This window comes from Orbicella franksi, chromosome 10, assembly GCF_964199315.1.
Source record: "Orbicella franksi chromosome 10, jaOrbFran1.1, whole genome shotgun sequence".
NCBI lineage: Eukaryota > Metazoa > Cnidaria > Anthozoa > Scleractinia > Merulinidae > Orbicella > Orbicella franksi.
This window is the reverse complement of record NC_138154.1, coordinates 10,351,182-10,376,267: the sequence shown is the minus strand read 5'-3', so window position 1 is coordinate 10,376,267 and position 25,086 is coordinate 10,351,182. Positions and strand designations below refer to the sequence as shown.

The window sequence follows — 25,086 nt, the reverse complement described above, 5'->3', positions numbered from 1 at the left end:
AAGATAAATTATTTCATGTGTCCCTGTATAAAGGCAGATGTTGGTTTATTCAGGTTGATATTGTTAAAGTAGAAACAGTATTAAAAATTGTAACATTTTTTTTCATGATCAGTTGCCTATGGATGGCTCTCTTCACAGTCACTTTAAGTATTGTACCATTGTAGTAATTATTTCACATTTTAATGTAAGTAGATATTAATATTTCACGGGAAGACATGATTGTGTCAAAAGTCAACATCAGCTGGTTCTACATAGTTTTGTTACATTTCTACTGATGTGATGAGTATTGAATGGCCATAAATATAAACGTTTATATTGATATCATTATGGTAGTTGTAACGGTCAGTTAGGATTTAATGTTGTTATTAGGTCAATGAAATACTGCAGACCCTCTTTAAAAGGGTGATGATTACCATTCACTGGGCAGTGGAAAATGACATCAAAACTAGGATAAGCAGCATTAAAGTTATCAAAATGCAAGTTCTGGAGCTGTTGGTTCCCAGAAAGGAGATCAGTGCCAAACACTTCTGGGAGACTAAGGTGACCATCTTCCCTTTCATAAGCAAGTACAGCTTCTTCACTAGTGGGAAGCATGTCTATAGATGGAAGAATAAATCTCTTTTTATTTTCCTCCATTCTCTTGTCTGGAACTCCCTTCCCTGTAAGAATAAAGGCAAGCACAAAAAGAAACATGATCCAGTTAATACTGGTAATGCAGTACAATCTTTAAAACTTGAATTAGTCAGTAATATGACCTAAATGCTTCCTTTCCTGATGCTAAAGTGGAAATTTGTTCATATACAAGTTTGTGTATATGAGGGGTGTGGGATGGGGGAGGGGAATACTTAAATTGGTAGACTACCAAAACTGGAATGTATTGACTTTCTACTCCCTTGGTTTGAACACCAAACCATCACAACAAACACTTACCAGGGATAGGATGGTTGTTCCAACTGGAAATCACTTGTTTGATTCCATTGTCTGCTGTCCTGGAGGTAAACCATGACACACAGAACTTGTTCATGTCATCATCCATATTTATGAGGTCTTTATTCACCATGGCATTGAGAGCTCGTTTTATAGGGCAGTTGACACGCTTTTTTAAAACTCTACCCATTTTCTCTCCGCAGGATGATTCTTGAAATGAAAAAAACATTATGCGGTTAACAGAAGGCATCACTTACCGGTACACTACTGCACAAACTACATGAAGTTTGACAAAAAATTGTTTATCAAGAAAGTAAAAATTGAGTCTGTCAAGTGACAGACGGTTACATATGTTGACTAAGGATCCACCTGCTTGGATGTAGTTTGAATGAAAGGCACTCTTCTTGTATTGGTCCTATAAGGCGTCAATTTCGCTTTTACAAATAAGGAGAGATAGAACTCTGTCCCATGGTCCACTCTTAGTTGGTCCCAAACGCCATGCTGGATGACAGCAGTTCCAAAAAAAAAAAAAAAAGAAGCAAAAATAAAGCGCGATAGTTAATCTTGACTCTGAGGCATAACAAGAAATCAGTTTTGAATGACTGGTTTGTTGATCTTTCTTCCGTGTGTCCATTTTTGCCAGGCTGTTTACAGTCACCCAATATTTTAACCTTGCTATTAATATTTGGCAGAGGTTATTGAATTGAGGGGGGGGGGGGGGATCAGATATTTTATATAAATTGGACAGTAGTGGTGCAGGGATTTTCTTGCAACAAATAGAGAAGTGCTTGTCTCCTTACTGGAGACCTAAACTTTAAAAATGTTTTGTTTTAACTGCTCTGGCTTAGGCTAGAACTTTTGAGCACTTTTGGTTGAGAAGAGGTAGGTACATTTTGCAAAGTAGGTGACTGAGAATTTATGTAATACTTCTAGTCAACAAGTTACTGTCATGTAATATTCATGATGACAACTGCAAAAACAATTCTTACCCTTGGTAATAGAATTGCAATTTTAAACAATAATTATTATTGTTGAATACCTGTAAGTGTGCTCATGGATCAATACATTGTTGTTCAATGGCACTGTTGCAAAAGCCACAATCTTTCCACTATAGCGATTACATGCACTGACCTTAGTTAAACCAGACATTGTCAGTTTCTCATTTTGGTCCAAATGGTCAGCATGGTAAGGAAAGGGATTGGTTTGCCTGGCGGTGTTGGAATTCCTCTGGACTTGATACAGAGGAGACACAACTGACAAAGCTCTTCCAATGTGCTTGTCACCAGCTGTTATACCACAACTGGCCATATATCCTTTCACCAATTTTCTACCCCATGTGGAACCAACCTTGAATAATAATACATCGGTGATCTAATAATGTATGTATCCTAAGGGTGTTGCATCAGTCTGCCTGGTGAGTATTTACATCTTCCAGAAAATAACTAACTTTTGATTTTTTGAGTAGCAAATAAAACTGTAAGTCTTTTACAAACAACACAAACAGTTCATGGATACCAACCCGGGCAACAACTTCCTTGGTGCACTGTTCCACTTCATCATTTGACAGGCGATTTTGCGCGTGTATCTCATTCTTTACACAGAACCTTCGAACTGACCTCAAACTGAGTCCTCTTCTATATGAGGAAACGCTTCTTTTAGCAATAAACTGACTTCAGAGTGTTTTCCACTGAGTCATGATCCCAACAAGATCTTTTACGTATTCGACGCTTACGTCGTCCATAATGGTGAAGACTACTCAAGACTGTTAAATTTGCCGCTTCCTTCCTGAAAACTCTTTCCCAGGATCTTTACGGCATTCAAGATGGCGGACACAAGGCCACTAGGGACTGGGGAACAGGACGACGCGTTCTCTCCCCCAGCTCCCCCTGGGGTACTTTCGTCACTTTGGAGTGCGCAACGTCTTTGCCCAAAATCAAAAATTGTAAATTGATTTCAAGTTTCAATTTTCAATTTTCCATTTTAAGACTTCCATCCGAAAACAGAAAAACTAAGCCATGCCACAGACTGCAACATTGTCGGAGAAACAAAATTGCCGCTTAGTTCCATTTTTCTCTTCATTGTTGACAGGACTAAAATAGAAATATAAGTTTTGTTTCAATGTTCTACCGAAAGAAAAATAGTCAAACATTTTCAATTTGGCACTTGGCACTACCTTATTTTTTATGATAAAAGTCATGAAAATCAAAAGCGAATGACCCACAGACCACGGGGTACGAGGTCTCGGGGTCTGTAGAAAACACGGGGCGTGGAAAACACCGAGCTTGTGTAAAACACATGGGGTCTCAGTGGAAAAGGTGGGGTCTAAGTACAAAACACGGGGTACCTTCTTTTTTTCTCCAAAATATGAATTTTCCTGCCTAAAATGAGAAATCAAAATTTTGTTAGTTTAAATTGCAGTGAAAATCAATTCAGCTTCTCGAGGTGAAACGCGTTTCCCGATCAAAAAAGCAAATTAAACATTTCTTGAGAAAGAAAACCATTCAAGAGCCACCTGGTCGTGCATCGGGGTCTGTAGAAAACACGGGGCGTGGAAAACACCGAGCTTGTGTAAAACACATGGGGTCTCAGTGGAAAAGGTGGGGTCTAAGTACAAAACACGGGGTACCTTCTTTTTTTCTCCAAAATATGAATTTTCCTGCCTAAAATGAGAAATCAAAATTTTGTTAGTTTAAATTGCAGTGAAAATCAATTCAGCTTCTCGAGGTGAAACGCGTTTCCCGATCAAAAAAGCAAATTAAACATTTCTTGAGAAAGAAAACCATTCAAGAGCCACCTGGTCGTGCATTGGTTTTCTTTTGGGGCGTCTATCTCATTTTTTAGCAGTAACTTGCGTGTGGATAACATAGGATCTAATAATAAAAGCACAGAGCAACATAACGCACCTCTGCACGGTATTATGTACAAAAAATATAAACTAAGGAAATTTAATTACATACAATTATTTTTTTTTTTGAAAAAAAAAATAAAATAAAAAAGTATTTGTACGAACAGTGAGCGCTATAAATTTTTATGCGATGACAAATGTGTGTATCAAGTTGCCATAGTTGCCGTATTTGCTCGATTAAACGCCGGATACCTAGTAAGTAGGTCCTCAAGAAATGGCTACAAAAGGTACCATAGAACATAAGGAACAAACGTCGATCGAGCTTAACTAATTTAAAATGTAGAAAAAAAATATGCCTGGACAAGCCAGGCCAAATTTGAAACAAAAGCTATGGGAGTTTAAAGGGTTATTAATCGAGAAAACACAGTAACCTTCTTGAAATGCCAGTTCCAAAATAAATTCTGGTGTTGTTTAAAATAGCACAGAAGTCGGCGCAGTACTGTAGTAGGTCGCATTAATTTCACCGCGAATAATCTCCACTCTTACGTATATGGATTTCGTTTTTGGTGTCTCCATACACAAGGAGTTTACAAAAGAGGTTGCTCTAGTGAAGTCAAAATGTTATTTCCCTTGCATCAACTACCGACTGGCAGGGGCTCCCAACTTCCGGTCTCTCGAATGCTTTTAAACGCTGTTTCAGGCTATCTGGAGTACTTTTAAAGCTCTGTAGGTTAATTTTAGGTTGCGCTAAAATAATTTTATCTGTTCGGTTATTCTAGCGGAACTTGAGTATTCTCGAATTTATTAGGGCTTTTTTGTCCATTTCCGAAACCTTAGGTTTTATCGCCTTTCCGAAAATGATAGCTGACCTTTTTTCGGTGCCTAAAATGACATTTTTAACAATCCGAAAACAACAGACATTAAATTTCTCATATGAGGAAAGTTCGAGGTGACAATTCTCTGAAGAAAATCAGAGGGGATTAAAGACCTTTCGAAGAGATAATTTACCAAAACTATCCGTTGGGTGCCCCTGGACTGGGACCTCACTACCGATATGCCACCGGTGTTTAATAAATGATCGGACTCCTGGTTTATAATTACTTTTGTCGTATTTCATGTAGCTGTTGTGTACATTAGTCGCGCGCTGAACGCTCAGTTCTGCAGTTGGAAGTGAAACTCTTAGCACTTGTATGGAAAGACTTTTCCATGGTTAAGGATACTAAGGAAAACAATCTTTATTATTTCATTATATACAATACAATGCAATGTAATGCAATGCAATACAATACAAGTTTATTGTGTCATACGCTTATTTAGGTGTGATATCACATGATGACCTTTTTGAAAGGTTTTTAAAAATGTCTGCCAGTTACTCAGTGATAAAAAAAAGAAATAGACGCCTTAAAAGAAAACCGAGGTAGGACACGTTGGCTCTTGGATGGTTTTCTTTCTCACGAAATGTTTAATTTGTGTTTTTTATCGAGAAACGCGTCTCACGCCGAGATGCTAAATTGATTTTTTATTACAATTTAAACTAACAAAATTACGACTTCGCATTTTAGGGAGGAAAGTTCATATTTTGGCGAAAGCAAATGGTACTCCGTGTTCTTCACTCCCGTGTTTTATACAGACTCCGGGACCCCGTACCCTGGCCCTGCATTTTTCATCTAGCCCTTTTTTTTCAGTTTCATAAAGCAACATTGCAGAAAAAGCACCTTTTTACTGGATGAAGTTTTCATCGAGTTACGTTATTTTCTAAGTTTATGAGAAAACGATGAAATCCAAGATTTCGGATCCAATAAAATCGATCCAGTGGACTTCAAGACACTTTGTTATGTTATATGACGTCACAGCTAAAAAAGACATAATAACCTTAGCTTGTTATGTCTTATTAAAACGAAACCCATGGCTGGGCTTCATCCCTGCCACCCCCTCCCTCCCTCCCTCCCTCCCTCCCTCCCTCCCGTCCCCCTCCCTCCTACCCCTTCCTTCCCCACAGTGGGGGTACGAGTTTGCTTGTAACTCTCGGGGATTAAACCTACTGACATACTTTTTGCGTAACATTTCTCAGATTTCTGCACAGCAACCTTATAAGCACAATATCAAATGAAACATTTTCCAACCTTGAAAAGCTTGAATATTTGTAAGTATGCAAATTCAAAACATTCAAAGCACCACCTCCATTATGGACACTGTAGGTAGAAGTTTCAGTTGCCCATCAGAGACACATTGCGTCTTGGACAGTGATATAATTTTGTGATCTCGATGAATAACTTAATGCAACTTTTTGTAGCCTCAAGTAATATTCACCTTCAAAACGAAATAAAAGCTTTAAAATCTATAGCGAAGTCATTTTGTCATTCTGTGCTGTCCTAGCCCCTCTAAATTCGACAAGACCTTTATGCTTAAAAGCTTTTTTTTCAATTTAATTGCTCTAGCTACCAGCACAGTTGATATCATAGCATGCTTTCTGTGTGGCAATGATTACTACTTAAGTATCGCAAATATTTTTGTAAATCCTACATACTGAGTGCTGCAATATAGCTTTGGAATTGATAATGAAATGTCTGGATTTCACTTTTATTAGGTTACTCAGTGAGAATCGTCTCCAGGAAATCCCTGATCAAGCATTCAAGACCCTGACAAAACTGAAAATACTGTACGTAAAAATTGAATCATGCTCAACTGAATTAACAAAATATACATTATAAACTGTAGAGACTTAGTTTGCCTACTGTAGGTAATCGCTTGATTTTCAGTGTCTTCTGGAACAAATAGAACAAGAAAAGTTATGGGATCATCTTCTGAAATCTCCAGAAGATAAAATTTCGCATAATCTTTGGATTACCATCAACATTCTTTCACCGGCTGTTCTCGAGTGATTTTCGATGATTTTCTTCTTTTTTTTTCTCCTTTTTTTTCATACGGAGTACGATGAAGTTAGTTTAAATAATAACCTTACTTACAATACTAACATTACCTACAGCAGCAACATTGCTTACAATATTAACATCGCACGAGAGAATTAAGTCAGGCAAGAGAACGATAGCCTCAACGCTTTGGAGGGTTGGGTAGTAAATATAAAATAGTGCGACTTATGTCAGTATTGCTAATCTAGTTAGAGTTACGGATGTAGATTAAATGATCCATTTCTAAAAATTGTCTCGCTAAAAGATTAAAAGAAGGTTACTTCTTGAAGGATAAACTTTGAAGTACCCGACTTCAGCTCGGCGTTATCCATGGGATAGTTTCGTAGTAACAATCGAACGTTTTCTACACTGTAAGTTGCTGACCGAGTGCTAACCCCCTCGGCTTCTGGACCAAGGTTGGGCCAAAAATACAATAGAAAAATCGATGATCCGTAAACTTGACAATATGGACCAAGAAGATAAGATTAGTAACATATCTCTCTGGCGCAGGAGGCCATTTTAAGTCGCGGAGTGCTGTCTGCCAAAAGCATTAACTAGTAAACAAACTTAGTGAGTTATGGCAACTGAGAATGATATGATATAGCTTATCGTCTCTCTCGGTTATGGACGTTTTTGTCTTTATTTAATTTTTTTTCTGTCACTTTAAATCAGGTTGGTCTGATTTGTTTATAATTTCATAATTCTAAAGTGTCTTTTTTATGCATTTTCTAGATTGCTTTCAGATAACCCTATCGAGACTATTGGATCACAGGCCTTTGCCATCAATCCAAATGGAAAAATGTAAGAAAGCCTACTAATTGTTATTATAGTTTAAAATTAAAGTTTTCGTTGTCCTCATTGACCAAAACTGATCACGTGGTACGGTCTTGTGAGAGCAGATTCGATCAGGCGATGGAAAAGGCCATAGGCATACTATTAGACGATTGTGCTCGCTCAGGAAAGTGGCTCAGGAAACACAGATTTGTCCTACAACGTTTTGCGTGAAGATAAAACACAAGTAACCCTCTTAAATTCCAAAGGAAAATTCATTATATGACGACGGAATTCCCTGTTAGATTTCATGCGAAAACCCGGTGATGTCGCAGGTGGAATTCACGAGTCAGGGTTATGAATTTTCCTTGAATCGCATACCTTTCTTTTAAACCCTCATCCTACAACATATTTTACATACATATCATACCAACTGGGGTTTAGTCGGACCCCGTAACAAAATGTGCTAAAAACAACACCGGAATATCACCTTTAAGAAATTTTTCTGTTTCATTTTTTTTTGTTGTTCTTAATTTAACATATAACATACCACGTTGGTGTATTAATAACCCAATTATAAACTTTTGCCCACAAAACATACACCTCAATAATTTCCTTTAAATCCCACTCAATAATAATTTTTAGAAAACTTATGGAAATTATACTTCCATTTGGTTATAAAAATATTAACACAGCTCCTTGAAATTTAAGGAACGTGTTTACTTCTCAATTGGACAAACATGCTTAGGCAATTCAATTGTTCAGTAGTTCAAGTAGTACACTTGAATTTTCCTTGTGCTTCGCTGGGGTCATTTTGGACCCCAATAGGCAAATGAGCGTCAATTTAACGTAGTCCTCTGCAATCTAGAAGTAACATTTGCATTTAAGTCAGCTAACAGATGGAGACAAATTCTTAAAATCTCGAAAATTATGTTTTACCATGTGAGCTATTGTGAATGTTTATTATCACCTGGGATCTCTTTGGACCCCACTTGATAGGATGAAAGTTAAATTAAGTGAAGGAAAACCCCGTTTCATTTACGTCTGTGTGAATGTTGCAATATTCAACGCGCCTCACTTTGAAGAGTCGCAGTTGCAATTGCACGCTGAATACCTCGCCTAGGTAACCAACAGCGTACAAGAATTCTCTGGGTTATGCGATCCTGATGTAAACGGATGATTAAATTACTAAGAAGACTAAAAGAAAGACATCAACGGTTTCTTGACGTTAGATTTCTTGAAATAATTGAAAAATGATGAGCGCGCGCACACAACTGCAATTTCAAATTCAATCCAAGTGGTTTCTTTCTAACAGTGAGGTGGCTTAGGGTGATTTTAAGACGTGATGTTTACAGAGTGGAAGAAAGTAAGAAATTTGGAAAAAGAATCTTGTTGGTGTAAGAAACAAATTTAGCCTGGGTGCCACGTGTGCCAATGATCCGCGGGGAGAAGGCAGAGATTTCAATTCTCGACAATTTTCATTGGCATAAAAACGAGGCTGATGAATAAAACAATGGTTCTCAACTGTTTTGACCACTAAATTAAGCCAAAATACATCAACAGCTTATAAATTACCCTGAATGCCTGGGTGTCACGTGTGTCAATGATCCAGGAGGAGAAAACGTGCTATTTCAATTCTCGACGATCTTCATCGCATGAAAATAAGGCTACTAAATAAAACCATGGTTCTAAACAGTTTTGATCACCAAATCAAACCAAAAGACATCAACAGCTTAAAAATTGAATGTGTGGTTCATTTAAATAGACTTTAGGTAATAGCGTCTTCTGAAAATAGCGTATTTCTTTGCTTTTTTCATTTACGTTCAATGATCTGACTATAGAGCATGCAATTGAATTTGAACTCGTTTTTTTGTTAGTTTTACCTTGGTTATTCACTAAACGAATGAGAAACTGAGGAGTTAGAAAAATATACAATCGCTGCCAGGTATGCAAAGGATACGAGCGTTGCAATGCACAGAAAAGTTTGCAAAAGGTGCCAAATAAGGGAATCCTGTAGAAGATCAGTTTTGGTTTGACGTCAAAAGTGTGATCTGTAAACAAGTTTTGCTGTTGTATCAGTAATTGTTTTAGCTCCCAAGAAGCTCCAAGAGAGTTTTTTCTCCACAGTCTTGGTGAATGCATAGAGTTTTTTTGAATTTTGGTTGGAAGTCCTCATATACCCATATTTTCATCAGATCTCTTCGTGAATTATATTTTCATTCTCTGGTAAAACACTTGAAACCTTTGTTCCATGGTACTCCTTGGACCAAACCAATTATGCATGATGGCCTCCACTGTGCAAATCAGGGGCATGATGAACAGTCAAAGAAGACAAGCAGAATTACTGGATTGTTAAAAAGACAGAGAAGGCATTTTCCTTTATAGCAATTGAGCAGGCATATGGGCAAAATAATGCCATCGTCAAAGGTCCTAGTGGTGTACTGGGCTAAATCGCACGCCCAACGGTTTTTAAAGACGGATGGTTTCTGGCGCAGGGTTTTTGTTTCTTTGTTTCTTTGTTTCTTTGTTCAAGCGCAGTACCTCGCTGAAAATGACCCCATGCTGACAAGTCGTTAAAACACCATTAAGGTGGCATTTCTGCACAGAAGATATTCCAGATGCAGGTGCTTAAAATGGCAGACACGTGATTAAAACATTAGGAATCTTTTATCGAGGGGAAAACGTAGAAGAGCTTGTGAACATTGGAAATGGAGATTGTACATCAGGTGTTGTAACCGCGCATTGAGTTCATCTAGAGTACGGGGCAGAATCGGGACAAGAATTTTAGGATTATAAATACAATGATCGAAAACAGAATTGTGTCTATTAATAATAGCATTACCTTTTTACGTAAAACGACGTAATGTGTGTGTGTAATTTGTTGTTGTTAATTTGTGTAATGTATGTTACGTTGTAAGTAATGCATTGTAAAATCTAATAATAACAAAAAAAAATTGTAAATAAGCCAACTGTAATTTAATTAGGTGATTATATATTGTAACATATGTATTGTAACTAGTGTATGTATAAATAGTGTAAGTATAAGAAGTGTAAGTAGCAAGTACAGTGTAAATGTAAATGTGAGTATAATATTAGTATTGTAAGTGTTGTAAGTGTTTGTCCTGTAAATAAAATTCCATTTCAAACAAAAAATTAATAATACCATCAAGAAAAATCCGTCTGTACATATATAGCCACCCAGCATATCGAAGTGGAAAGCTTGATGAATTTTTCACGCCCAAAAACTAACCCTAGTACCAACCATCTCTATACGAGTTTGGGAAGCTACGATTTTGGAAGAAGTCAGACCTCTTGACATACGTTAAGCCTGCCAGTACAAAGCAGCCTGACGCACCTACACTCTATGATTGTCGGATCTTTGATGGCTCAGTTGCATCCACAACAGTTCGATAGCTAAACTGAAAACACTGTTATTTCGTTCATTATAAATAATCGATAATCGAGTAATCGAGTGCTCATTGTTTGGGATACATACAAGGTGAACATCATCCGGCAAAGATGGCTCGGTGGAAAACGAGGGGTTGTGGTTTCGGGGTACGGGGTACGGGGTACGGGGTCCCGGGGTGTGGAAAACACGGTGTGTGGAAAACACGGGGTGTGGAAAACATGGGTCTAATTGGAAAACACGGGGGAAACGTTTTTTCACGAAAATATGAATTTTGCTCACTAAAATAAGGACTCATTGTTATTTTAAATTGCAATGAAAATCAGTTCAGCTTCTCGGCGTGAAATGCGTTTTTCGATCAAAAAAACATATTAAACATTTCGTGACAAAGAAAACCATTCGAGAGCCAACGTGCCGTGCAGAGGTTTTCTTTTGCATGGGGCTTTTATGTTATTTTTTGCAGTAACTTGCGCGTTTATTTTTTTGTTTGTTTGTTTGTTTTTTCTTTTTTTATGTACCTTTGAACGAGAATGATGAAAGTGTTTGGAAACTGTAAAGTTACTTTTTTAGAGTGCCAAATAGCTGTCCACCAAGTCTGTACGGGCATGTGCCATGTAGTGATCATTCCTTTTGGGTTCTCAGTTATGACTGATCCCCCTCCTGTCATCCTAAAAATCTAATGATCCCTCAAAAATCCTACCTCCTCCCCTCCAGCAGTCTGATCATTTATGAATAGCTAGTGAGGTCCCAGTCGATAGTTAATGTCAAGGGAATAACATTTTGATTCCACTATAACAACATTTTTTTGTAAACTCATGTGTAGGGAGACACCGAAAACGAAATCGACATTCGTAAGAGCGGAGTTTATTCGCACTGAAATTAACCGGCAAGCAACTACAGTAAGGGGTCGACTTCTGTTTTATTTAAAAGAACACCAGAATTTATTTTGGAACTGGCATTTCAAGAGGGTTACTGTATTTTCTCGATTAATAACTCTTTAAACCCCTTTAGCTTTTGTTTGGCTGGGCCAGGCATATTTTCTTTTCTTTATTCTTTATATACTATGGTAATTTTTGTTGCCATTTCTTGAGGTCCTACTTACAGGTAACCGGTTTTAAATCGAGCAAATACGGCAACTGTCGCTTTTCATGGTTAAAGATACTAAGCAAAAAAATCTTTATTACTTCAAAACTTGTCATAAAAGTTAAAACTAAAATCTACGCAAGTTACTGTGAAAAATGAAATAGACGCCCCATGCACAAGAAAACCAACGCACTGCACGTTGGCTCTTGAATGGTTTTCTTTCTCACGAAATGTTTGAAAAATGCGTTTCACGCCGAGATTTTGATTGCAATTTAAACTACCCCGGGACCCGGGACCCGGGACCCGGGACCCGCGTTTTCCACCTACCCCGGCAAAGGTTGAGCCAGAGAGAAGAGGACTAAAGTTCAGAAAGCTGACAGCTGCCGCCAAGATTCCTCCGAGCTGGAAAGCATTTTCCTTAGACAATACCAGCCATAAAGATTTCTTTTCCCCGCTGACAAGCAGAGTTGCAAACTTCAAGTTTCCAGAGATCAAGGAAGTAAACTCTACCTCCGACGAATCCGTTATTGAAAGCAGGGGCTCTACTTTTATACAGAAATGTGTCCCCTAGGGAGCTGACACGAGGATAGCTGTTCATCTTCAACAGGTGCTGAACAATGTATACAGTCAGGTTCTCGTGCGCACAGTGGATACAGGTGTTCTTGTCATAATGATAGGGCCTTTTCATTATACAGTATTCATCTGCAGTGCAATCTAAATTAGTTCGGACATGAAGAAATATGTCCAGTACATCAGTGTGGGTTTCACTAACGAGTTTCTTGGCCCTAAAACATATCGGGCATATTTCCCGATAGTGCCGACATATCGGGCACTATTTTATTGATTGATTAAGCCCAGCAACCTCCTGTTTCTTGGCAAGGGGAAGAAGTCTGCTTGCAACGCATTAAAGTTGTTCACTGACATGACGGAGGCATTCAATTTCCTGTAAGATCACCCTTAATATGAGCTGACCAAGCATGATTCCATTTTCAAGCTTCTGGACCGATTTACTGATCACAGTAGTTCTTTACAACAAGACCAGCAATGGGTTAAATGTAAATGAGTCCCACAAAGAAATCTTCATAAACAAAAACAGACCCCAAGGGCAACATACCCCGTACATGGGTAAATTGCGTGCGTGTTTCATTTCGACCTATTCTAGTGTTTTTATACTGATAAATGTGTAACGAAAGGGACAGAAGTAACAAAGTTGATTTCTAATTTTGCTTATGTAGGACTTACTTTTTACAGCACGCTTTAGAATCGGAGAAGTTTACCAAAGTAGCATCTCGGTACACAGGCCTGTTGATGGTTTCTTCACCAGAGGGATGGGCTAGAGTGACATGAATGGCAGGTGTGGAAACCTGTGTGGATGGCCCTTTCTATTGCTGGTTTGCACTGTCACACCATCAAAAATGAAAATCGTAACCATTCAATAAATCAGGAAAGTCAAAAGCCTGGGATATGACTGAAATATATACTCTAGAACTCCAACGCATTGAAATCAATACTCATTTTATTAAAACAAATGTTCAGTTAGCATAAACTTAAGCGATAACTCATTTTTTTGACCTACGCGAGGGCCTTCTCGGGCCGTTATCTTGATGTCAGGGAACGCATAAACTTGGAGAATTAAATGTGCTTTATAACAAAATTTGAAACCCCGTCGAGCTTAAACGTTGGAAAACGTCGTTATTAAAGGGTCTTAAATCTGATTAATTTTAAACTTCAGAAGGATTGGTAAGTTTTAGTCACGTGAAAACGAGCAATAGGAGCCATAGCCTGCCTTGAGCTCCTTACATGTGGCTACAAACAAGGATGTGCTGGCAGATGCAAATATTCCGATCTAATCTCCTATTAAGATCATTAACCGGATCCTAATAGAATATGTTCACAACTCCATGCTACCTGTCAGTTTTCAAAGTTGTTTTTGATAACTGGAAACACCCAGACGCCCACCGCCCGAATACCTGATCTGATTTCAGTCAAGCTTGCCGTAAATCTATTTTCATCGTACGACTTTCAGTTTTCAAAATAAATATGTCAATACAGGATGTGTGTGCCCTTCTATATTCTATTCTGCAATGACATTGTTGGTCCACATTTAGTGTGTGCAAGAAATATCGGCACGTGATTGCCACGTGACTACACCATAAGCACAGCTACTATTTCTTTGTAAAATGAAAAGAGTACCCAAATAATTATTTCTGTTTCTGAACAAATTGTTACCGATTATAAACATCTGACTGTTTTTCCAAAAACATGCCCGCAGATTTGAACCCCTTCATTCCTGTAACCTGTGATTTTGTTGTTGTTGTTGTTGGCTTTCCTGATGGCAGCAGCTTGTAAAGCTTACTTACTTAATCCTCTTCGTGTTTCGAAACACAGAAGGCCTCGGCCAAAGTGCGCCATTGGCTTCTGTCGGGTGCTCGTCGTTCCAGGTGACCTCATGCCCAGCTGTTCTCCTTCATCTCTTTCTCCACTGTCCTCCTCCGCGTTTCTTTGGGTGTGCCTCTCTTTCTACGGCCATCAGGGGTCCACTTGAGGGCAACTCGTGGTAGTGCTGCTGGTGGCATGCGCAGCACATGACCAATCCATTTCCATCTCTTTCGCCGGACTTGCTGTGTTCCTGTTCTTCTGCGCAAGTCACAGTTTGAGATTGTCTGGGGCCAGTATACACGGAGAATCCTGCGCAGGCACTTGTTCTGGAAGACATCTAGCTTGTGGCTGATGGTTTTGGTCATCTTCCAGGATTCTGCGCCATACAGTAGAGTGCTTAAGACATTGCTTTTGAAGAATCGGATCTTTGTCTTCTGGCTGATGTTCTTGGATCTCCAAGTGCCTCAAAGTGAGGCAAAGGCCTGGCTTGCCTTTGCGATCCGGACTAGGATCTCTTCTTCTACATCTCCGCTGGTGGACACCTTAGATCCCAGGTAGGTAAAGTGATCAACCTCATCTACCACTTCCCCATTCACCACGATGGATTCATTGGTTCTGCCACTCATCCTCAGATGCCTTGTCTTCTTAAGGTTGATCTTCAGGCCTAAGTTGCCTGCTGTAGTTACCAAGGCATTGGTCTTTGCCTGCATGTCCTGGTGTCGATGGGCGAGCAGCGCAATATCATCTGCATAATCAAGGTCTTCCAAGACACTGGTCAATGTCCATCTACTCCCTCTTCCTCCACCACTAGTCACTTGTTTCAAAACCCAGTCGATCCCCAAGATGAACAGAAAGGGGGAGAGAATAAACCCTTGTTTCACACCCTTGGTCACGCTGAAGGCGTCCGTAAGCGCTGCGTTGTAAATAACCTGGGACTTGAAGTCACTGTAAAGCATCTTGATGACATTTACCAGCTTTGATGGAATCCCGTAGTGCCTCAATATCTTCAACAGGGAATCTCAGTGAATGCTGTCAAACGCCTTCTCAAAGTCAATAAAGTTGGCATACAGGGGAGCATTCCATACCTTGCTCTGCTCTAGAATTTGCCTCAGGGTGAAAACGTGGTCAGAGCAAGAGCGTCCAGGACGGAAACCAGCCTGTTCCTGTCTGATGTACTCATCCAGTGTTGCAGCCAGTCTTGTATGGATGGTCTTTCCGAAGACCTTGTTGGTAATGGGGAGCAGAGTGACGCCTCTCCAGTTGTTGAAGTCACCCATATCACCCTTTTTGGGTAATTTGACAATGAGTCCGGTCTTCCACGCTTCAGGAATCGTCTCGCTCTCCCATCTCTCTGAATATGCACATCAAAAGGCATGGTGTTTCAGTTTCTTCAGCCTTGAGCATTTCTAATGTCACTTCATCTACTCCACCTGCCTTCCCGCTCTTCATCGCTTTGATGGCAGCTTCCACCTCTTCCAAGGTAGGTGGATCTACGCAGATGTCCAAGTCCTCTACTGGAATCTCAGCTACCTGTCCAGGTTCTGGCCTATTTAGAATGCTTTCAAAATGTTCCTTCCAGCGTGCCAGCTTTTCTGCTTCTTTCGAAAGAACATTGCCTTTTATTTCTTTTACAGGGACATCGTTGTTTTTAAAACCATTATTTGACATTTTGTTAATTCTATATAGGGTCCTGAGATCGTATCTACCAGCAGCCGCTTCTGCCTCAACCGCCAGTCTCTCTACAATTTTTTTCTTGCCTAGTTTGGTCATTTTTTTCACCTCATGGTCCAGTTTTGAGTATTTTCTCCTCAGCTAGTCACGGACGCGTTCTGACTGGGTGGAGTTCATTCGCTGCTTGACTCTTCTCCTTGTTTCTATTTTCTCCCAGGTCTCCCCTTGTGTCCATTCCTCCTTCTTCCTCTTTTTAAATCCAAGGACCTTCTCTCCCGCTTCCTTGAAGGCCTGATTAAAGGAGTCGATGTTCATCTCCTGTCCTTCCCCCAGGATTTGGAAGCGGTTCTTTAGCTCCCGTCTAAAAGCTTGTCCGATCCGGTCATCTCTCAGTTTACTGGAATCGAACTGGTGACCCCTTCGCTGTCCTCTTCGTGCCCTACGCAACTTCAGTAAGACAACTGACACCAGTAGGTTGAGATCACTGGCGACATCTGCTCCTCTGTAGGCCCTTACATCTTGTAAGGAGCTTCTCCATTTTCCGTTGATCAGAATGTGGTCTATCTGGCTTTTAGTGGCTCCACTTGGCGAGGTCCAAGTGGTCTTGTGGATATCTCTATGCTGAAACAAGGTACCTCCTATGACCATGTTGTTTTCATCACAGAAGTGACACAGCCCTTCTCCATTGTCATTGATGGTACCTATACCGTGCTTCCCCATCACACGGTCCCTGCCAATGTTATTGTTCCCGGGTCTGGCATTCAGGTCTCCCAACACCATAAGAAGGTCGTGTGTTGGGACCTCATCAGCCACTGCCTGCAGCTGGTCGTAAAAAAGCATCTTTGTCTGCCTCCTCAGCATCTTCAATGGGAGCATAGCACACTATCACCGTCAACTTGGTGTACTTTGAGTTGAAACTGGCCTTGAGCAGTCTCGATCCTGATGGTTTCCATTCGATAAGTGTCCTCTCCATTTTCCTGCTCATGATCAAGGCCACTCCCGCTGTGTGATGGCCATCCAATCTGCCCGAATATAGTATGGTATGTCCGGATGATATGGTATGTCCCGACCCTATCCAACGAGCCTTACAGACTCCAAGGATATCAAGGCCGTAGTTATGAAACTCCTTTGCCACTTGGGCAAGCTCGCTGGTCTGGTACAAAGATCTTACATTCCAACAGGCTATTCTAGTCTCCTCTTTCGGTTTCAAGGAATCCGCAGTCGGGGTGTCAACTCCCTGCAGGGTTTGGTTGACATCCGTCATCTGTCCAATCCCCTGGCTAGTATCATCCCCGTCACCACCAATTATTGTTTTTCTGACGTTGGTTTCCGTTACAATATATATATATATTTTTTTTTTTTACAGGATGGGGTTGTTAGCCCTATGCACAACCCTCCTCTTTTACCCGGGCTTAGGACCGGCTGAATATACCCAGACTGGACTGGATATACCCAGGCAGAGTTGCTTGTAAATCTTAGCTAGCATGAAATGTAGAGAGCTTATTTCTGTACGTTTCACTTATGCAATTATTTTTTTTTAATCATTCATCTCTATCCCCCTCCCCACTGCTTTATTCAATTGGCGTTAAGTTTAGCCCAGGCTACACTCGTCTGAATTTCAGTTCGCGTCGTGACTCGGAGAAGGCGCTGATCTATTAACGTTCTACTACTGCTGTCTAAAGGAAGTCTGCCCGAGGACATCATTAAGTCCAATGAAGGCGCAAGTCTAACGCTTTGCTGGCAAGCGTCGTTCATTATCGTGCATGAAATGTACTGAGATGTACTGAAACGGCACGTTATTTAGCCCCGTAATATTAGGCCGTTAGCAATGTGGTGATAATGTCGTGCTCGCTTTAGACAGCAAAGAGCTTTAGCGCTAGCTGCATTAATTTGGACTTAGAAGTGCAATGGACTAGACATTTCTAGCTGCTGCTGGCGTTACCTGGGTTGAACTCTGATGCGGCTTAAGACTTTCCCACTCGATGAAAAAAAAAATACAAGTACACCCGGGACATTGCTATTTTCGAGCAAAACACGGCCACAAACCGAGTGAATAAAATCTCGTCAAAGGCCGATCGTGGGTAGAATTTCCTTGGTTCATCAATCTTAGGCGTTTTCGGCCTAGGTAACTATCAGAACTGTCTTTAATTCGGAAGTGCGGAAGAGATTTACTTCTGTGACTTCCGGTCGACAATTGAAGTACCGACAACTTGCGCAGTGTTCGTTTACTCATAATTATGGCCTAGTTTGTTTCGCGTTCAATCGATTCTCGATGTAGGAAGCTCTTTTTCAGTCCATTTAGGACGATGCAGGCCTTTAGAAAGCTGTAGATCAGCTCTCCGCCGAGGTTTGATATGTGTACGTTTGTGTTGATTTAGACGCGAATTTCACGTTGGAAGCTCTCTTAATTGTACAATTCATGATTCATGAAAAGACGGTGAATTTAGTCTTCCTGGCCTCAAAAGGCATACAGGAGAGATATTGCGTTTTATTTGAGCTACGATAAGCCTTGTGGAAAGCTATCTTTAGGACATAATCGTATCAAGATTATCAGTGACAAGTCAAATTTTGTGGCTATGTTTTTGCGAATACAGACAGACATATTTTAAAACATTTAAATGTACATGTCCCGTTTTCGCGCTAGCAAAGAGTGACACAAATGAATTCCTGTCATGCACCCACCCCCCGGATGATCAGATCATGTGGCACCCAGCCAAAATATGCTTGCAGTATCGTAACGAGTTTGTGTGCCAAATAGGGTTAAAGATGTGCTTTCTTCCAGTCGGTAACGATTTTTTTTCCCTTAACCACCTCACTATAAAGCGTGAAGTTTAATAATACTTCGAGAAAGAATTGAAAATCGTTATTTGGAGTAAATTTCAGTTAAAATTCTACTAAAACGATTAGATTCTTCGCTCTTAATTTCTTTGAGGTGATAGTTGATTAGGGTGAAGATCTTACCATGCAACTATCACCCCATAGAAATCGAGAGCGAATAATCTAATTGTTAAATAGTTTACAGTAATACTCTGGGATTCGCAAACTCTATTTTAGACCTTCTTTAGAAAGCTAGAGACCAGCTCTCCGCCGGGGTTTTGATATGTGTAGGTTATGTGCAGGCTATTGTATTACTTTAGACTTGCAATTTAATGTTGAAAACACTGCTAGTTAAAGTGGTATTATGATCAAATTTTTACCCTCTGATTTTTTATGTGTATCACATAGAATTCCATGAAAGAATAAAAATGCCGTTTACCATTTGTAAATATCTGCAGTAGTTCTGGATATATTTAAGTTTGAAAAATGTGTAATAAAATATGCAAATGGTAACTGATGACGTCATACACTCAAACCAATATTTTATCAGACAGAGAGACAGACAGACAAATTGTTTCAACGCGGTTTCTCTTCGATTAAAAAAAAATGGTTTCCAATACAATTACAAAAATTTCATGATATATCACGTATATAAATGAAGCTATCTCGGTCAATTTGGAGCACAGACCATTGGTACTTGGTGAACTATTGGTTCTACAAGAAACACAACTATGGCTTACGGCTATAAAAAAATTATGTTCCCATGGCAACTCACTTTTTCCAGTCCCTACCCACATGATTTCAATATGTTAGTGATTTTCCGCTCAAAAAACATTAAACGAGGCCGCGAACTCGAACAAAACATATTTATATGCTTTCTCGATCATGCATATGAGGCACCATAAACAAAATCAAAATGGAACACCAAAGGGGGCCAGAAAAGCCTTTAATATTGGGGAGGTTCTGAAACCAGTATGTTGCCATGGTAAAAAACTGTTAAGCTGGTATTGTGGAGCATATTTAGCAGAATTTTACTGTAAAGAATCAAACATTTCTGATACAAATTGGCTGAGGAATCTTTCTTCATCATATTTGATCAAAATTTGGTTGAGTGACTGACGTCATTACTTAGCTAATTTGCATATTTTAAAAATTTGAATATCTCTGGAACGAAAAGAGATATTTGAAAATAGTAAACAGCATTTTCTTCCTATACAGACTACTTGTTTATAATTTAAAATGGCTTAGGTAGGAAAGATGCGATTTTCGTCATAGCACCCCTTTAAACATGCCCAACTCATGATTCAATGAAAAGACCGTGAAATAATTTAGTGTTTCTGGCCTCAAAAAGGCATAAGCCTTGTCGGAAGCTAGCTGTAGGATAGGAATGTATCAAGATTACCAGGGACTTGTCAAATTCTGTTTTTGCGAATACAGACAGATGTGTTCCCCCCCCCCCCACCCCCTGAAAATAACGCCTCCCCGAAAGTAACCTTAATTCTTTACGTTCCTATTGAATTCCGAAAGTAACGGTCCCTCCGAAAGTAACGGGGCCACCTGAAAATAGCGACCCTTTGAAGAAATCACTAAAAGACAAAAGTTTTGTTCTCAAGCGCAATGCGTATGGAAGAGCCTGACTGCGGGACTGGGCAACTTGAAGAGTTCTTTGCAATTTTATTTCGAAATAAACTGAATGTTTCTTCAATCTATCATTTATAAGCTGTATTCTAGCAGCAGAGCCAAATGACAATACTGCAGTGCATCGAAGTGTAGAGTTACGCTGCTATATAATGCAACGTTAACAATAATACTTTCGCCCACAAGCACCAACGATTAGGGCCTTTTTTGTTCATACAGGCTGTCTCGTTTATGTGGGTAGTTAAGAATATACAAAATACGGAACTTTCAATTCGATATGTTACGTGTCCGCTTTGTCTGAAACGAATGTTACCGTACAAACGTTTTTTGACCTTCCGAAAGTAACGGTTACCGGAAAGTAGCGGCCCCTTTTGCCTGCTTATTCCTAAAGTAGAGGGAGCCGTTACTTTTGGAATTCTACGGTTATCTTAAAATATAGCCAATCTCAGTCTCAATATTCTTTCAAAAAGGGTTTTACATATATAAAAAAAGCGGATTCATTTTAACACCTTAAGGTAGAAAGACTGGGACATAAGCAGATGTAGAAGCTGAAATGATACTTGTTGCAACATCAATATTTACATGATCCTGAAAACATTGGTCAGTTGACCATTTGCCATTACCACCGCTCATCCTTGGCTTCTTGATGGCGCTGATCGGGCATAATACCACGGCTTTAATCACTCACCGTACCCGCATGCCCTCTGAACTACACCCAACAACCTATTGTTACTTTTTGCTGATGCTTTCGTAAAACCTTATTTCAGCAGCGCCGCGCTCTCATAGATTAACCCAAGCGGATTTTGAAATAAAAGGGTTCGGATGGCCGGCGTAGTTGAAAGTAATTTGTCGTAGTGGCACATGCCGAAAAATATCTCTCCATTTCGCTCCTAAATCAGGAATTTCACTAATTTCCCAAAGACATTTTTTTGAAACATCTTTGCCCGAATCAGCTCTCAAGTCGAGTTAGCACCTGTTTTTGAAAGCTGAATATTTTGCCTTTAAAATGAAGTATCGGAGCATTTTTTAGTACCAGTTATACTGAATGCATCAGACCCATAGTTCTAATTTGTATCCAAGCTGTGCAAATTGTTTATTCATTTATTTATTTATTTATTTATTTATTCATTTAGTTAGTTAGTTATTTAGTTATTTATTTCAATCTATTTTTGGTGTGTATTTAGTTGTATGCTTGGTATTTTGCCTTTTTTAGATATATGATGCGGACAAATTTAACACGTATAAACCTTCACGCTACTTACGACGACGATAATCTGACTACTATTTTGTAAGTATTAAACTAGGTTTTTTCCTGCTCAACATTACTGTTGAAATAGTAGTCTAAATTTTAGATCAAGTCCTCGACTGTGTAAAACACATTAATTATGCGGAGTTACGAACAGCACCGTTTACCTCAAGATAGAGAGAACAACTCAAAATACAGTCGTAAGCGTAAACAGGTTGTCAAGAATTTCTAGTTAAACATCGTAAGATCTTACAGTTTTAGTAGCAATACCTTACCGATGAGTTTCTTTTAGCGTGTACTTTTTGTGTTAGACGGGTTTTTAATTGAGTTTCTCAAACTCACTAATTATTCAAGCAGCTCTTACCCAACCAGAGCATCTTACTCTGGTCAGGTGGATCAGTTAAAAACCCAATGAAAAACGATTTGAAAACCACGGCGTGTTTGGAAATGACTTCAAAAACGGATGCAAATTTTCTTAATCTGTATATTAACGAAACAAGAAAAACACTCGACGATAAAAACTTTATTTAATCACACATTTTACAAAACAAACTTTAAACCGAAATTACTTACTGGAGTCGTTAAGAGTAACGGTACAGTTATTAAACTCCCCAAAACAGAAAGGGCCATTCTTTTTCTAAAATAAATTCTCGCTCAATGGTGGCGACCACGTCTTTTGGTTCGCTTTCAACCTTGCTGTACACTTCCGACCCAAAATGGCACTAACGTTAAAAATTCCCAGTTCTAAGGCGTACTAATTTACTCTCTACCCCTGCATTTAACGACTAGACTCACACGTTACCTCGGAATAGCGCTGGCCACACACTTTTCCTCTTCTTCGCCAGTTTTAGGACGTCTAAATCTGTACTCTGCCATTTGCTTTGCGAAGCAACGTGTTCGCTCACAACTGACAAACAATTAGGTATCAACGTGACATTGATGAATATTCAAAAATTGTCACAGAGCAGCAATAAGGTGATAGAATCACATTTCACGTCTCAAATATGATAGTTCAATTGAGAAACTGATTCAAATGATAATTTAACCTAATTTGCTTTGTTGGAGAAGTAATTTAAAAAACTTGTGCTTCGAGTCCCATCAGGTTTCCAAGCGCTCGATTGCATTGCATTGCATTGCACTGTATTGTAATTGTAATTGTAATTGTCATCACACAAAATTATATTTTTTTCAAAATATTAGCCTCGGGTTTATTCTTAAAATATTATAAAAAATTTCGCACATTTCAGCGTTGTTATTCTTATAAACATATCCTTATAACAAAAGAAAGAGTAATGATGACTTTGTATTTCGTAGAGACATGGACGAAGGAAACATTCACAAACTGAGATTTATGAAGGGAGACACAGAACGTTGCAGAATTCGCATGTATGTGAAGTGTCGTGGAGACCTTTAGTTGATTTCATTAACTTGTGCTTATTACAGAACTTCTCACTCGTACCCTTGCATTAATGTGTTTTTGTATTTGATTTTAGTGGGTTGGGGAAAGATGACAATGACTACATCAAAATACCAGCTTCTTGGGTTATCTTGCGTGATACCTTATTCGAGGCTTTTGCTGGAGCTGGATTTGCCAGAAGGAAAGACCAAGATGGAAACAAGCTACTTCCATGTCCCAGGGGAACGTTTGTCAATTCATCTGCCACCCACCATAGTAAACTTGTGTGCTTGGAATGTCCTGCAGGTAGTTATAATATCTTAACAACTCGTCAGAGCTATTGCATTAACTAACGATTGCACAGGCATTTATTACTTTTATATATATATTTTTGTTTTGGTGTCTTTTTTGTTCACGATTGCGGTTTCTTCAGGGACGATGTTAGCTATGATATTAACAATACAGTGCAATACAATACAAGCTGTGAGATAACACATTTAGACGAAATCACTTCTACACTTGAGAGCTTATGTGTGGTTGTAGCAAGCTGCGCTGTGCGAATGCGATGGAAGCTAACAGAAATGAGATAGCTTTAATGGTTCAGACTTAGCTTCTTATTTTCTTTCACGTGATTCTTATTTTCAGAAGTTCTTATCAAAGCTTGAGTAAGATTTTCCAAGTAAATTAACTGAAAGGGCGATACTTATAAAAACTATCTGGATCAGTAGTGCAGCAGTTGTGAGACAACACGCAACGCCATGTTGGACGAGAAAACACGCTACTTTATTATGCAGCCCAGAGTGCAACGCGCACCCTAACATCTCCCTTCCGTTTTTTAAAGCTTAAGCTGAACAAAAAATTTAGTGATTGCCTAAAGGGTCTTGTGCCACAGCTACAGTGGGCCACAAAGTTCCTAAATAAATTAAAGTCTCCTTACATAAATTCAACGAAAAGGAGAGAAGAAAAACAAAAACAAAAGGAAAGGGGAAAAAAAACTATTATTGACAGTAACTTGTGTTTCTCATATCGACCAATTTCATATCACTGATGGCTAGAACGGGAGTTCATAAGTCCAAACGTGTAGGCGGTTTGGACACTCGGCCCGAACGAGATTTTTTCAGACTTGTTCGTTTGGCTCCGCTTGGCAGTTGGGCTTGGTTGAGAGCACACATCTGGTTCTTCGACGTTTGTTACTAATGGGACAGGCACAGACTGGTTTAGAGGGCTTTAACTACAGTATACTGCACTGGCGGTTCATTGGGGGCGGATGATTGCACTGCAGGTGCAGTGAACGGCGGAAGGACAGGTTGGACAACTGGTGAAGCGCAAGGCAGTCGAGTGGACGGTGGAGTGGAGGGTGAATTGACAGGTTGAACAACTTTTGGAGTGGTTGGCAGGCGCGCTGAGTGTTCCGAAGCCGGCACAGGACTGGGAGACAGCTTGTCCATCCACGACCTCGGGACTAGAGCACCAGGAGGTGGCGATGCCGCAGGACGCAGGTGTGCCCGGTTCCGTCTGGTTAAACCTGCAGGTGTTTCCACAATGTAGGACCTAGGAGCCGGAATGGCAGTCACCAGACCGTAAAGCCAAGGACCGGACTTGTGATGAGGGGACGGCTTGGCGTAAACAAAGTCGCCTATTTCTAACGAGGGTAGAGTGCTACTAGCGGTTGTGTCATAATGTTGTTTAGCTCTAGCGCGCTTAGTGGCGATATTTCCTTGGACTACTTCAGCAGTGTTGTCGCTCGGTAACAAGAGCTCTTTAGAGATAGGAAGAAGTCCACGAATACGGCGTCCCATACTCCTTTGCGCTGGGCTCAAAAGATGTCCCTCTTAGGGGGTGTTTCTTTAAACAAGAAGAGCTTCATGTAGGCCATTTTCCCCAGACTTTTTCAAGATGCGCTTGACGATTTTCACTGAGGCCTCTGACTTTCCATTTCCCTTGGGCCAGTAAGGTGAGCTCATGACGTGGTTTGTCTGGTACATTTGGCAGAGCCGC

The 25,086-nt window shown here is 39.8% G+C and overlaps 2 protein-coding genes across 2 annotated transcripts; both read right to left on the bottom strand.

The window, feature by feature from the left end:
• Window positions 1-223: 223 nt before the first annotated feature.
• LOC145500492 (uncharacterized) lies at window positions 224-1,635 on the bottom strand. Its single transcript, XM_081480023.1, has 2 exons — window positions 931-1,635; window positions 224-659 (listed from the first exon to the last, which is right to left on the bottom strand). Exons 1-2 carry the CDS (start codon window positions 1,175-1,177, stop codon window positions 343-345), a joined length of 564 nt encoding a protein of 187 aa, XP_081336149.1. The 5' UTR covers window positions 1,178-1,635; the 3' UTR covers window positions 224-342.
• A 14,497-nt stretch (window positions 1,636-16,132) lies between these two features.
• LOC145501633 (protein CFDP2-like) lies at window positions 16,133-16,852 on the bottom strand. Its single transcript, XM_081481064.1, has one exon. The coding sequence runs from the start codon at window positions 16,850-16,852 to the stop codon at window positions 16,133-16,135; it is 720 nt and encodes a 239-aa protein (XP_081337190.1).
• Between the last annotated feature and the right edge of the window lie 8,234 nt (window positions 16,853-25,086).

Bases quoted from the DNA above. Each gene is read 5' to 3' on its own strand.
- LOC145500492 (XM_081480023.1), bottom strand. From the start codon at position 1,177: ATGCCTTCTGTTAACCGCATAATGTTTTTTTCATTTCAAGAATCATCC. The intron at 660-930 runs GTAAGTGTTTGT...TTATTCTTACAG, and splicing joins GAACAACCATCCTATCCCTG to GGAAGGGAGTTCCAGACAAG.
- LOC145501633 (XM_081481064.1), bottom strand. From the start codon at position 16,852: ATGCTGAGGAGGCAGACAAAGATGCTTTTTTACGACCAGCTGCAGGCA.